Here is a 14,743-nt window from a genome sequence, read left to right on the forward strand (position 1 = left end):
TTTTAGGAAGAAAGCGAATATGATTCCTGGACTCTTCCCTCCCAACCTCCATCAGACTTCTACTTGCAGCTCATTAGTCAAAACGGTATGACATGGCTCCAGCTCCAGCAGAGTCCGATACATTGCCATTCTAGATTCAGCATCCTGTTTACACAGAACAAAGGGACGAATGGGTATTAGAAAGGGTTGGCAGTGTGTGCCGCACGAGGTTTTACACAGCATTCAGAACCGCCCCCTTTCTGTTTCAGGAGCACTACTCATGCTCATGCTGTGCCTCACCTGAGACAAGAAGAACACGCTCTGCAAGGCGGCTTGCCACCACGTCCTGGAGTCCCCAGTTAGATGGAGACACGCAGGCCCTGCGGCAGGTGCCCAGGGCTGCCAGGCTGGACGAGCACCCAGAGACCCGTGTACTGGCGATGAAGAGTGAGGGCCCCAGGGACCAGCTCCGGGGTCTCAGGGTAAATCCTCTTTGCATCATTGGCCTGTAAATCAGTGAACTGGGAGAGCTTGGGCTACCAGGAATGACGCGAAGCTCCGGCCTGGGCGGTACTTTGGAGATTTTTCTACTCTTTTGTTCCAGATTTGTCTACTATATGTCCTACTGTTCTATTTTAGCACTGAAAAAGAGCTTTGTGATATAATTTAACACTTACAGAAAAGTAGGAAGAATAGCATAAAGAACTCATACCTTTTACCCGCATTCATCTATTCTTTGTATTTACTCCAATTTCATTTTTCTGTCTTTCTGTCTAATCATCTATCTGTCTGATTATCTGTCTTATCTATCTCTCCGGCTACCATCCATCTCCATCCGTCTGTCTACCTACCTCTCCACACAGAGGGGAAGGAGAGAGGTTTTCCCCCAGAACCACCTATTTGAAAGTAACCGGCAGATATACTGCCCCTTTATCCCTAAACATTTCCGTGTGTGTTTTTCCTAAGAATAAGAATGTTCTCTTACATAATCACAGTACAATGATCAAAACTGGAAAATTTGACACTGATAAAATACTGTTATCTAATCAATAGCCCCTATTCAAATTTTGTTGATTGCCCCAATAACGGTCCTACACAGCTACTTTTTTCCCCGGTCCAGTGTCCAGCCCGGGATCGCACGCTGCATGCTGTCGTCATATCCCTTCGAGTCCCCCGGCTCCTCCCTGTCGACTGGGACCTTGGCGTGTGGAGAGGACTGCCCCTTGGTTTGGGTTTGCCTGGTGTTTCCCCATGCTGGACCTGGCTGTGTGTTTTTGGCAGGGTGGCTGCTGACTCGATGCTGAGTTCTCAGTGCCGCCCACCAGGATGGTGCGTCCTGTGGTTTGGGTTGTCCTGTTCCTGGCGATGTTGCTTTGGGTGCCTGGCTCAGGCAGTGTCTGTCAAAGTGTCTGCTCTGAGGTCACTGCTTTCCCCTTGTAATTAGTAGTTTGCGGGGTGACACTTTGAGGCTGTGTAACTGCCCTGTAACTAATCCGTGCGTTAGGGTCGCATGCCCTGAAATCTTCTATCAGCTGGCCACCTGGTCAAAGCTTCCGGAAACCTTTGACTGAGGAATGGCAAGGCTTTCCTACAGAGTCGGCGGCAAGCGTTTCAGGCTCCGCTGGGCACGTGGTCTCTGCTGACTCTGCAGGTAGGGCGTGGTGAGCGGCCACGGGCACTTGCAAACAGATGGACGTGGCTGTGTTCCAATGAAACTGGATTTGCAAAGACACGTGGTGGGTGGGGCTTAGCCCATGAACCTGTATCTTATACCCCTGTCACCTGGTCTACCATATAAAACCAGGAATTTCCCCTCATGGGTGATTTGCCTACTCTCCAGGGTCTGACCTAGATAGAACCTTTAGGGTTGTAGTTCTTGGTGTGTAAATTTTCAAAGGGTGACTCCAATTCTACAGCAGCCTGGTGCACAATCTCAAAGGCTTAGTGACAGCCACCACTGAGGTTAGAAGGCCAGGTCCCCTTCAGCCTGGAAACTGTCCAGAAGAAGGCTCCCCGCCAGGGACCACACATGTGTTGGGTCAGGTTTCCACAGTTTGGAATTAATCTGAATTACTCTGGGTGGCCCTTGCATTCCCCCAGTAACCCCAGGCCTGCCTCCTCCCCCACCATCTCCCCCCCCATCATTAGTGGGTTCTGCTCTGCCCCCCAAACCATGTTTGTCTTTCACCCCCTTGTGAAGTCTCGACCATCAGGGGTCACCTTCTAGAACTCCTGTCTCCTGTAGGCGTGGAATGCCCAATCCCAGGTGGGAAATTAACCACATGGGATGTTTGTGCTTCATGCCCCGTTAGCTGGAGTCCAAGAGGAGCCTCCCCATGGTGAGACTCCCCCCAGGGAACCCAGTGGTTTGGAGGGATGTGGTCATTCACGTAACTGGCTCAGCTCCCTTGGCTCCGCAACTTGGGTGCTCTGACCTGACCCTGGCCTGCCAGCGCGGGTCACAGGGTTGTCCCGGCAGCGGTTCCGGGGTTCGAGAGCCGCAGGACTGCAGTGCCCGCTGCAAGGGGATGGGCAGCCGAGGGGACGCGTGTGAGCTCAGCCTTGGAAACAGTGGACTTGGGTGATGGTGGGGACAGTCTGTTGTTTTATTTCTCTGGGAGGGAGCTCTGGAAGATCCCCACTGCGGGACTAGACCGAACTTACCATCCCTCAGTGATCACTCCAGAAGGCTCTACCCAGAGTGGTGTCCTGCCCCTGGGCCTGCCACAGAGGAAGCTGGTGTCAGCCGGGAGGAACACGTTCTGTGAGGAGACTCAGTGCCTGTGTGCGGGACGAGCCGGGCCGCGCTCTGAGGCTGTCAAGCAGGTGTTCACGCAGCAGAAGTGCGGAGAAGCACAGCGACAGCCACCCCACGACTGAAACTTTTAGAAGTTGGATGTTATGCTTCATCCTCTATGGCCTTGATTTATGAATTATTGGAATAATCCAGGAAAAAGTGGACTTGGTTCTATGAAAAACCCAACCACAGACGCTCTCATCCCCAGGGGCTGTTCCTTTCACAAAGGGGCTGGAGGCGCCCAGGAGGGCGGAGAATCTTCTTAGGTGCAGAGTCGAGTTGGAACCAGCGTGGCAGAGGCAGGCTAGAGTCAGAGGCACCCACAGTTCCTGCTGCAGCCTCTTCTCTGGGGCAGGGGGTCACCTGGTTCCTCTCTCTGCCGCAGGGGGGCATCTAGCTTTTTTCTCTCCCCATTGTGTGACACGCAGTGGGGACGGTCTGCCGCAGGTTAGGCAGGAGTCGCTGACGCTAGATCACGTGACCCAGAGCTCACAGATTCACGCCGGCCAGCAGGGGAAATGAGTGAGTCAAGCCAGGGAGGTGGGGTTGAGGTGAGCAGGCTACCCGTGGGCTGAGGAGGTGGGCGTCAGCCCTCGGACTGTGTCAGCCAGGGGCCTGAGGGCAGGAGGGCCTGCCTGCACACCCACCTTTTCAGCCAAACTCAAAAAGGTGGAGCTTTGTGTGCAGGCTCTAGGGTTTTAAGTCTCAGCATCAAATATGACCCCCTCAGTCCCTTTCTCCCTGTAATTAACCTCCCTGCAGGCTCTGCCTGTGCAAACCCTGATGGAAGAGGTCCCAGTGAAGCCAAGTCTGGAAGATGAGTGCGTTTTAGCTCAGCTTGTTGGGCTTCCTGAGCGGGCGATGAGGCGTGGGTCTTGTGGCTGGAACCGGCTCTGTACTTGGCAAGACACCTGCAGTTTTGAAATTCCTGACGGAGTCTCCCGGCCGACTGAAGAAAACTGTCACAAAGTCTCTCTGCTGCTGCTGGTCCAGGAGCTGGTGGGTGACAGTCTCATTTGTGTGCATGTGTGTGTGCGAGAGCAAACAGGAGGAGGTGAGAAGATTCATCGCTGCCCCGGACGGCCTGAGACATCCCAAGCCAGCCCCGTCCTGGGCCACCAGCGCTTCGTTCTGGTGGGCTTCCCACTCTTTCCATGTGCTTTTGGAGAACGGCCACATGCTGAGCACAGCTCTCAACGCATTCTCAAAGGGATTCACAAAAACCACACTCTGAGCGGGAAGAAGAGAAACCAAACGACACTGCATCTCCGGGCCTTTTGGCTTGAACGTGGGGGTGAAGACAGGCCGATCCCAGTGGGTTCGATCGCCTTTGCTCCTCCGCAGAAGTTTGCCCACAGGGCCAGGAAATGCTGGCTGACCAGGTCAGGCAGCTCCCCCTCCTACCACCGTCACTTCTGGTATGAGACCGCCCAAGTAGCTGTTCCAGAATCTTCTCCAGGACAACTTCTCTGTTGTTGGCTGCTATCAAACCATGTGATCCTGAGTCATGGGACACTCAGGGCGCGAGACTCCCCTGCACCCCCAGGGCGTGGCTTCCCTGCCCAGGTCTGTTGCAGTCGCCCTGCGCAAACGGAAGACAGCAGGTCGTGCCCCCTGAACCTCCAGTGGCTCTTCTCTCACTCAGAGAAAAAGCCACAGGGTCCTTGCCCCCTCCTTTCTCCTGGTGGCTGGGTGGCTCCTCCCGCCCCCAGGCGACTCTCACCACAGGTCTTCCTAGCTGTTCTCTCACCTGGTGCACTTTCTTCCTAAGCATCTTGCTCCCTCACTCGCCCTAACTCTCTGCTCCCAGTCTCCTTCTCAGAGGGGACTTCCTGACCACCCAAGCCCACCTCTCCGTCCGCTTCACCTGCCTTCCGCGCCTTCATGGCAGAGATGCGCCTGCCCAACCTGAGCATGTAGGGCAGGTCGGGGGCTCCTTCTCTGCCAGGGTCTGAACCCCTAGAGCAGCTCCAGGCACAGAGTGGGTGCTGGGAAGTGTACCTTGGTTGAGCGAATTCCTTGAGTGAATACATTTAAGTAGAGAAACCAGAGAGCCCTGGATAAATCCTGAGGGCAAGCAAGACCCCTTGTCTGTAGCTCAGAGCGGCCTGCATGCCGAAACCCAACAACGACCGAAGGGCCGAGTTTCAGCTGTGGGGATTCTCGTGCCAGTCAGGACCTCTCCTCTCCCTGCCACCTCTCTCCTCCTCTCCCCCATCCCTCCCTCTGCTGCGGGTGAAGGACGGTGTTTCTCCAGCAGAAGGCACTCAGGTGCCCCGCGGGACAGGCAGCCCTGTCAGCCTTCACACAGGCGCAGGACAGGCTGCCTGAGGAGCTGACTGTGGCCGTGGCCCTGTGGCTGCCCTGAAGGACTGTGCCCTTTCTGCTCCAGGATGAGCTGCTGTGGCTACAGACACTGCTGGGCCTTCTCGGAGGGAGCCCCACCTTCTGGACGCACAGGCTGGGGGGCAGGGGCTGCCCGGCCCCGGTATCCACCTTCTGTTAGTTGCAGGTGCGCTGTTGTGTTGGTGGCTCATTAGGGGTCCTGTTTTATCGTAGCTGCTTCTCTCTATAGGTCAGTGGGTTTTAGTAAATACTAGTGTTTTGAGTAGAAAAGAAAAAATAATATTTCTGTACACGGTGGAAAATTCCTGTTGTGCCAGAGTAAAAGGGACTTTCACTCTCAAACTTGGTCCCTAGCACCTCTCTCCAGAGGCAACCACTCCTACCACCGTGAGTGAGCTTCCTGAAAGCCTGTGCATTTCTTTTCTTTCCATATGGTTTTTAAAAAGTTAAATGTATTAGGGTGAAATTGGCTAATAAGGCCATATGGGTTTCAAGTGTACAATTCTGTGACGCATCATCTATACACCGCGTCGTGTGCCCGCCACCCAAAGGCACACCTGCTTCCAAAACGCCTATGTATCCATTTCGATCGGACTGTTGGTCTTACTCATTTGCAAGAGCTCTTTACATATTAAGCGATTCAGTCCTTCGTGTATCATGTGGTGGGTTATCACGAAGCCGGTGAGGCCCAGCCTCCAGAGCCCCTCGCTCATGAACCCTCCCGACCCTGGAAGGGTCCCAGCTACGCATTCCCAGGAGTCACTGAAGTGACTCGGGCTGCAGTCCCTTGTGATGACCCTGTCTTTCTGGCGAGGCTTTCCCTCGGGCTTGTCCAACACACGGTGGCATTTCTGAGACATCCCGTCACTGCTAGGGGTAAACTGTCACCGGCCGTCCTGTACCCCTGCCACTGCCATCTGTTCTGAATTAACCCTTGTGACCCTGAATGGCCAAAGAGCATGGGATGGTCACAGCTGACTCGTTTGGCCCTGGAGGCACTTGGGTGACGGGTGAGAAGGGAGGTGTGAAATGTCTGGGGACAAAAGACAGTCCTCACAGGACCTGTGACCCGGTAAGTGGAGGAAGCCGTTCGCACGGCCTACCAGACGCTCTGCCTGGAAGAGCCTGGCCGCCCAGCAAATCCGAACGTGGCTCTCCACGCACGTCGCCTTCTTCTTCGAAGGTCATCGAGCCAGACGGTGTTCACCAGAGGGCGGCGCTTGTCACGCACACCCTGCGCAGCGGTTCAGAGAGCAAGTCCACCCGTTACAATTTCACAGGAAACAAATCGGTGGGAGGAAACCTTTAAACCAGTAATAACTGTGGAAAAGAAAATTTGGTCAGTTACGCTAAGGGAAGGCATTTTCCTTTCTCTTCTCACAAAAGAGGATAGTGTCACAAAACCACGGTCCCGCAGGAGGGGACCAGAGACCGTGCAGGTGAAAGTGTTGTAGAAACGTGTCAGGCAGGCTGCTGAGCAAGTAGAATGCTGCTTCTCCTGGGCTTTGTGGTATTTGTGGCATTCGTCAGCTCTTTAAAGTCTGGAATTTGTTGCGATTTATATGTCCATTCTTTATATATAATCATATCTGTACCATTTTGTATGGGTGGGTTTTAAAAAAATTCCTTTTTTAAACAAGTCTCCTCAAACTGAAGAAACTCCAGGTCCCACCAAACCTGGACCCACGTCTGAGCCTGAAACTTGTGTTGCGAATATTTTATTCCGATTTGTGACTTGTCTTTCAGTTTTCTACGTGGCTTTTTTTTTCACTGTGCAGAAGTTTTAAATTTCAGGTAGGCTAATTCAATCATACTGTCTTTCAACGTCTCTGGGGCTTTTTCTGTCTTGCTGAGAAAATCCTTAATTTCTTTTAGGACGTCCAATTTTTCCTTTATGTGTAAATACTTGATTCATCTGGAACTGATTTTTATATAAGAATATTATAAAACTTATCCAGTCCTCCATCATTTATAGAATAATCAATCCTTTCTATGGATTAGAAGTGCCACTTTATGATGTATTAAATTCTCATATGTAATTTGATCTATTTATCCAAGTCTGTTCTGTTGATCTATTTGTTTATACACCACAACCAACCAATTTTACTTATATACTTACAATGTATTTTTATGTCCAGTGAGGGTAGTATCCTTCCTTCACTTTTTTTACCCTAAACAGTTTCCGGGTTATACGTCTGTGCTCGTATTTCATACAAAGGTCAGAGCCAGCGCCCGTGTCTAAAACGTCCTGCCGCGGCGTTCGCTGTGATCGCACCAACCGTGGGGTTGGTTTCGGGCAGTTCTGTGAGATTCGGGCATCGGTGTTCGCTGTGATCGCACCAACCGTGGGGTTGGTTTCGGGCAGTTCTGTGAGATTCGGGCATCGGTGTTCGCTGTGATCGCACCAACCGTGGGGTTGGTTTCGGGCAGTTCTGTGAGATTCGGGCATCGGTGTTCGCTGTGATCGCACCAACCGTGGGGTTGGTTTCGGGCAGTTCTGTGAGATTCGGGCATTGCGTGCAAGTGTCGGCGTGCTTTTCTCTTCACTCAGTTTTCCTGTTGCTCCTCAGTGTTCTCCATATATCTCCTGTACATTTCTGGTTCACATCATTCTTAGAGATATTCTTCTTTTTGCATGCTCTTGTAAAGGGGATTCTACCCCTTTCCACTGCATTTTCTGACTGGCCCTTCTTCTTGTAGAGGAAAGCTATTGATTCTTATATATTATTATATGCAATAGTATACAAATTATTTTTGCTAGGAACAACACTAATGTATTGTTCTATTCTATTCTACTCTATTCCGGAACATATGTAGAATTCTCCTCATTGCAGTCCGTCCCACCCTGTTCCATTCTTACTTGTAGCAGTTTTGTGGTTCGCCCGGGTTTTCCCATTCGACCATCGGACCATCTCTGGTAATGCCTACCTTTCACCCTCCCCCCTGCCCGCCCCGTGTCCCCACTCTGTGTGGATGGGGCGCTGTGTCCGTTTGCCCACGAGAAAGCTGCTGGCCCAGTGCGGAGCCGACAGTGACACCGGCCCTGTACATGTTCCGCAGGAAGGCACAGGTGCCCACACTGCACCACGGGCCTTGGAGAAAGCCGGCTGCCCGTGTGGCGGCTCTGATTTCAGTGCAGCACGGCCCTGTTCTTAGCGCTGCAGCCCTAGCGTTAGCTCTCTGGCCACAGCTGACTCTCGCGGCCTGAGTGCTGAGCCCTCAGAACCCCGGTGCCAGCCGTGGGACCGCGCTTTCTCAGACAGCCCTTCCGAGTGGGAATGGCCGGCTAGGCTGCTGCTGCACGATCGCCGGAAAACTCTGAGTGGCCGTTAGCAACTTTGCATAGGGTGCGTCTGTGACATCTGGCAAACGTGCGCCCGTTTCTGGGAGCGCTTGGTGGCCTGATGGGCCCGGTGAATAGCGGGGCTTCTGTATGGTCTGTTTCCTACCAGAGCTGGGGGCGGGGAGAGGGGGGTGGTTCTCTTCTTTGATTTCTTCACGGCAGCGGGTCTCAGGAAGGCAAGTTTTCAGAACTGGGTGATTCCTCTGCAGTGTCAACCAGGTCCCCACTCCTGGCTGAGGCAGATGGCTTCCTTTGCATCACTGGGCACCTCCAAGCAGGCCCATGAAAGTCTCTCCTTTCTTACATTGTCCGCCACCTTATGCACAAGCCTCACCTGGGCTTTGGGAGATTGGAACCTGGCACCGAGAGATGGAAGCTCTGCCTTCCTTTGGGACCAGACGTGGCTCTCTGCAGGGACGCTTCCTCTCAGGGCCTCAGCTTGCCCGGGACGGACCTGTTAGAAAAGCGCGTCCTTCCTAAGTGGGGCACAGTTCTGTCTCCCTCCGTCAATTCTGTCTCCCCCAGCAGCCCACGAAGGGGGGCCCCGTTAGACGCAGATGTGGCCTTCTGTAGATGAGGGGCAGACTGACCGCTCAGGCCCACACGCAGTCAGGGCTGAGTGGGACGCTCAGTTGAGGCTCTGTTCACCAGCCTTTGCTTTTTCTTCGTTTTCAATCGAGGGGGTTTGTATAACAGAAAATTAACCACTTCACAGTGCACCACTCAGTGGCATTGAGCATACTCATGATGTTGTGCAAGCACCACCTTGAAACCCCGTCCCCATGAGTGGTCACATCCCACTCTGTCCCCCCACCCGCCCTCCAGCCCCACCGCCATCACCACTTTGCTTTCTGGGTCTGCGGACTGGCCTGTTCCAGCTGTGTCCTGTAGGGGGAGTCATGTGATGCATGTGTCCTGTGCTTGGCGTCTCTCACTCAGCAACACGTTTTCAAGGTTCTGCCACATTGTAGCACATCAGCTTTGTTCCTTTTCACGGCTGAATAGTGTTCCACTGCACGGCCGGGCCACACCCGTCCGTGGACACTGCCTGGCTCACCTTGTGGCTGTCATGAAATACGAACACGAGTGTCCCTGAGCACCGTTCTTCCTGCTGTCTCATGCAGCTCCTCTCTCTCCTGGTCGCAGTTATGGGACTGACAGCTCCGCCTGCAGAACGAAACAGGAAAGGGGGGTCAGCACCCAGTGCAGCTGTCACACAGAGCTCTGCGACCGATGACCCGGGCGGGACTGTGAACATGGGGCTGGAAGGAGCCTCCCACCTGCAGGCACCTTTGGGTGCTCCCCACGTTCCGGCAGCAGCAGGGTCCTGATCTGGAAACCCTGCTGGACCACATGCTCTGGAGAAGCTGCAGTGGGAAGGTGTTGAGTTCAAGGTCGCCGTGGTTCACAGTGCCTGCGTGATTTGGTTCCCGTGTCCTGTACAGGCGGGAAGCAGCAGGACCCTTCTCTGCCTTGGCATCCGGGGGGCCCGACACAGAGGTTTCTGTTGCAGAGACTAGATTGTTAGCATCTTTAAATGATGTGATTTCAACCCTGGGGAGGAAGTCCGGGTGCGGTTTCCTAGCCTTGGACTGTTGCTCACTTGCATTGCTAGGTAGCTGGTCCATTTATGCAGCCCCCTGAACTTCTAGGGGAGGGGGAGGTTTCATGTCGTTTTCACCCTGGAGGCTTGGGGGACGGGGAGCCAGACCGGAGGGTAAAGACCCCAACCGCTCGGGTCTTCGCAGGATCACCTAATTCCTGGCAGCCCTGGCTTGTAGCTCCCTGGGGCTGAGCACAGGCGGGTTTTCTCTCCCCGCTGCTGCCCACGCACACGGGCTGGCGGTTGCAGGAGTCCCCTGTCCAACAGCAGGGGAGATGGGGCGCTCTTATCCCACGAAGGGGAGTCCTGCGGAGCCGTGTGTCCAGGCAGCGGGTTCACCTCTGTTTCTGTCCCAGCTTTTGACCACAGCTTGCTGAAAAGGAAGCTGGCAGTGAGGGGAAGGCCATCTTGGTGTGTGTGTGCGGGTGTTTAAACACTGCCGTTCCATGGGCGCTGGGTACCGCTGCATGGCGGATGATCCTCTCCTCTCCCCTCCTTCCCTCTCTCTCCGCCCCCTCCTTCCCTCCGCCTCCCTTCCCTGCCGCTGCTCCCTCCGCCTCCAGTTTGTAATCTGACACAGTAGACTGCAGTCCTCGCCTTTGCAGTGGAGCTCCGAGTCTGGCCCTGCCGCTTGGAAGGTAGGCTGAGATTTGTTTTTCTCCTAAAAATAGCCTTTGGTTCCCTCACCTTCCCCAACCAAGCTGCAGGGCGGCAGTGATGGCAGGGCTGTGGCAGACACTGCACCCTGACGAAGTTCTCCAGCGGCTTCGGAATGCCCTTCAGCAGGGGTCCAGGAAGCCTGTGGGTGGGCGAGGGTGGGCGAGGGTGCAGGAGACATGCGAGGGGGCGTCTCCAGACCAGCCGCCTTCCTGGCTAGATGGGGCCGTCTGGTCCCCCCGATCGATGGATGGATCCCTTTCTGAAGGGCAAGGCTGACCAGTTCCTCTGTCTGTGCGGGGCCCCTCTTCGCTCCAGCCCCTAGCTTTACAGAAGAGCCCCCCGGGGCCAGCTTTCACACCAGGCCAGGCAATGCCTTCTGGACCCCAGGACGGGATGTCTGATTGTCTCTGATCTAAGCCTTGGGGGCTTTGGACCGGGTCTTCCTGCAGGTTGGGGCTGGAGTGGGGAAGGGGCTGTGGCCCCCCAAAGCTGAGAGTTGGCTGCTGCATCCCCAGAGCAGCTCAGACGTGGAAGGCACGGACAAGCAACTGGCACATTAAGATTTGTCAGTTCACGTCTCCTGGACTGACTTGAATAATTTGTTTGTCAAAACAGATGCTCCCGGTAGAGTGTGTGCGGGTGCCTGTGTGCACGCAGCAGCCTGCGAGCCGGCAGCCTCCCCCCCCCCCCCCCCCCCCCCCCCCCGCAGGCTGTGTTTTCACTTGGAAATGCAGTGTTTATAGGACCACCTGCCCAGAGGGAAGTTGGGTTTGGGGTGAGGGCAGGGGTGGGGTGGGCGCAGGGGTGAGCCTGAGGCCTCTGTGGAGACAGGTTTGCTCCTGTTCCCAGGGAGCCCGCCCTGACTGTCCCATCACCATGGTCACCGTCGGGGGCTGAGGTCTGGGTAGAGGGGGCTCACTGCCTTGTCACTGGGCAGAGGGGAGGGAGAGGCCATGGGGACCCCCTCAGGGCAGAGGGCAGGGGGTCCCCAGGGCAGGGGCTCCCCAGACCCTTCTACTGGCCTCCACCCTGGCAGGTGCCTAGGATGCCAGGGTAAGTGTGGAGGGGGGCCAGCGCGAGGGGAGGGGAGGGTGCCAGGCCCAACCTAGCCTGTCCCTGCATCACCCCCTCTCCTGGAGGAGACCCCACCGCGCTAAGGGAAGACCAGGGGCGCAGATGGGAGCAGAGGGGGTGGAGTGAGCTCCCTGAGAGTGGGAGACCAGATGGAAGGGGAGGCTGGTGAGCCCAGCAGCTGCTGTGGCCGGGTTGGTGTGGGGGCGGGTGGAGCGTGGAGCCCCTCTCTCTCTCCGTGCCCAGTTTCTCAACCTGAGTGAGCGGGGCACCAACAGGAGGGGACATACTTCCAGCTGCACAGTGAGCAGTGGGGGGCTCTGGGAAGTAACTACCCCGCCCCAGGTGTGGCCCTGCGGGAATCTCCTGGCCTGGCTGCTGCTGGCGCCTGAGGTTTGGGTTTCTTTTCTCAGGGTGTTTTGTGGGCTCCTGTGACGTGAATCTGGAGCCTCCAGGGGAGGCGACGGGTATGGTGTAGGCTCGCGGCTTCAGCGTGGGGCCAGGGCGTAGGAGGAAGGCAGGTGGGGGGGCGCCTGCGGTGTGGGGTAACTGGGCTGTGCCCTGGGGTCCAGGGCTGCCATCGAGCCCTGGACTTGGGCCACAGAGCAGAGCATGTTGAGGTTATTCAGAGAAGTGGCTGGCAGCTGATATCACCACCCCCACCCTCTTCTGAGAAGATGAAAAACTGGGTCAGGGAAGGCTGGCACTGCCCGCGTGCCTGGGGAGGTGTCTGAGCTGGAGGGGTGCACCCTGACCCCGGCCAGAGGCCTTTGTGTCTGGCTCACCCCAGAGCACGTGGGCACTCAGCCACAGCAAGCTGGGCGTGGGTGGCGTCACACCTCCCCACGTGAGGGGGTGGAGTGCAGACTGGGCTGGAACCCCTAGCGATTAAGAGAAAGGGAGGCAAACCAGTGCAGCCCGTTCCCCACAGGTGGGTTTCTCACTGCTTTGGCTCCCGCGTGCCTGGTGGTGGGGAGCGGACAGCTGGTGCTGGCCCGGACGAGGAGAGGGGCAGTCCGAGCGGCTGTGTCTGGAGCTGCCTCGGGCCCTCCTTGGTGCTTTTTGGAGCAGTTGTTCTCCGCCCGGGTCCTCGGGTGGACACACAGAGTCTGAGCAGTTTGGGGGGGCCCAGGGTTTGTTCTGCTCAGTTCTCAGGGGTGCCGACGCTGATCTGGGGACCCACCTTGAGAACCACAGGGTTAGTGGCTAAGCACCTCTGGGAGGTGTTTCCTGTTCTCTTAGTGTTTGGTTGAGGGTTGCAGGTGAAGTGTGGCCTTCCGCAGGCGAGTCCAAACGGCCCCTGTGCCAGGAGCCTGCCCCGTGGAGCCCCGCCAGCCCCCGCTGCTCCCAGGTGGAGGGTTTTCCCGCCACACTCTCTCACGGCTCCCACTTCTGTGGGAGGCTCTCAGAGCCAGAGAGGGACTGGTCTGGCTGTCCTTGTCTGTTGTGGATGAAGTGGAGTGGCTGACACCAACTTCTAGAAAACTCTGTTTTGCATTTCTCTGGGTCCTTTAGAATTAGGTACTTATATCCCATAACCTGTGCTTCCACAGCTTTGCTTCTTGCTCTGCCCACTGGAGAAGCCATCCGGTCTCCTTAGGGAGCCTGCTGCCCAGCACGCGGGCCCTGTCCCGGTCCGGTGGGGCCGACCGGCGCTGCCTGAGCTGCGGCGGGATTCAGCACACTCTGCAGTCCACCCGCTGCCCCCCTTGGCCTGCCTTTCCTGTCTCTCTCCCTTTCTCCTCTCCCCTTCCTCCCTCCCTCCTTCCTTTCCTCCTTCCTTCCTTCCTTCCACCCATTCATCACCTACCTACCTATCCTTCCATCCATCTTTCAGTCTGCCCACCCGCCTTTCCTTCCTTCCTTTCCTTCTCCTTCCTTTCTTCCTTCCTTCCTTCCTTCCTTCCTTCCTTCCTTCCTTCCTTCCACCCATTCATCACCTACCTACCTATCCTTCCATCCATCTTTCAGTCTGCCCACCCGCCTTTCCTTCCTTCCTTTCCTTCTCCTTCCTTTCTTCCTTCCTTCCTTCCTTCCTTCCTTCCTTCCACCCATTCATCACCTACCTACCTATCCTTCCATCCATCTTTCAGTCTGCCCACCCACCTTTCCTTCCTTCCTTTCCTTCTCCTTCCTTTCTTCCTTCCTTCCTTCCTTCCACCCATTCATCACCTACCTACCTATCCTTCCATCCATCTTTCAGTCTGCCCACCCACCTTTCCTTCCTTCCTTTCCTTCTCCTTCCTTTCTTCCTTCATTCTTTCCTTCCTCCCTTGCTCCTTCCCTCTCTTCCTCCTCCCCACTCCCCTGGCCTTGTTATTTCTGTGTCTTCTCTTTGACCCCCAGCCCCACCCCATGTGCCTGCTCTGTCACTGGCAACCCCTTCAAACGTGTTCACTGTGTGGCCTTGAACTTGTGTCTCTGTCCGACACCAGTGCTGTCACAGCCACCACTGTCTGAGGAGCAGGAAGCCTGTCCTGCCGTAGCCCTCGCTGTGATTGCTCTGCCTTCATGCAGGCTTGGGCCTCGAGGTCCAGCCGTGTGGCGGCGTGTGCTTCTGGTGGTGACTCATGCTGCTGGAACATGCTGTGGACACGTGGCTGCTGGTCCCAGGGAGGCCCTGGCCGACCTCACAAATGCTGCAACAGGCACCTGCACGCATCCCTTGGTCCTGTGCAGAATTGCGCTGGGTGCACCTCAGGGGTGGGTGGCGGGGTCATGGGGACATGGCTGCTTCCTCTGGGCAGGGCCTTCCTGAGGGTTCTCCAGAGGGCTCCTCTCGCCCACGCTCTCACCAGGCTCACCGTGTCCACCTTCCTGATGTCTGCACACCTCACCTGAGCTGTGCAGGCCTGCAGTCCTCCTACTCCCTCTGAGGACGGTGAAGACTGGAGCCTGAAAGCCCCAGCTATTCCAAGCCTGCGGCTCTGTGGGAGGCATGGCG

At 56.0% G+C, this 14,743-nt stretch overlaps 1 protein-coding gene across 3 annotated transcripts in view; it reads left to right on the forward strand.

The window, feature by feature from the left end:
• Positions 1-274: 274 nt before the first annotated feature.
• The window catches only part of RIMBP2 (RIMS binding protein 2), a 113,678-nt gene continuing 99,209 nt past the window's right edge, over positions 275-14,743 (forward strand). Inside the window, exon 1 of one of the 3 annotated variants that reach the window (XM_053929012.1) lies at positions 275-461. In XM_053929012.1, coding sequence (XP_053784987.1) covers positions 420-461 — 42 coding nt within the window. In that variant the 5' untranslated portion in view covers positions 275-419. Of the gene's footprint in view, positions 462-10,649; positions 10,707-14,743 lie in introns of those variants that run through there. The other 2 variants (XM_053929013.1, XM_053929014.1) reach the window with 2 other exon arrangements.

Source organism: Desmodus rotundus, chromosome 7 (genome assembly GCF_022682495.2).
Source record: "Desmodus rotundus isolate HL8 chromosome 7, HLdesRot8A.1, whole genome shotgun sequence".
Taxonomy (NCBI): domain Eukaryota; kingdom Metazoa; phylum Chordata; class Mammalia; order Chiroptera; family Phyllostomidae; genus Desmodus; species Desmodus rotundus.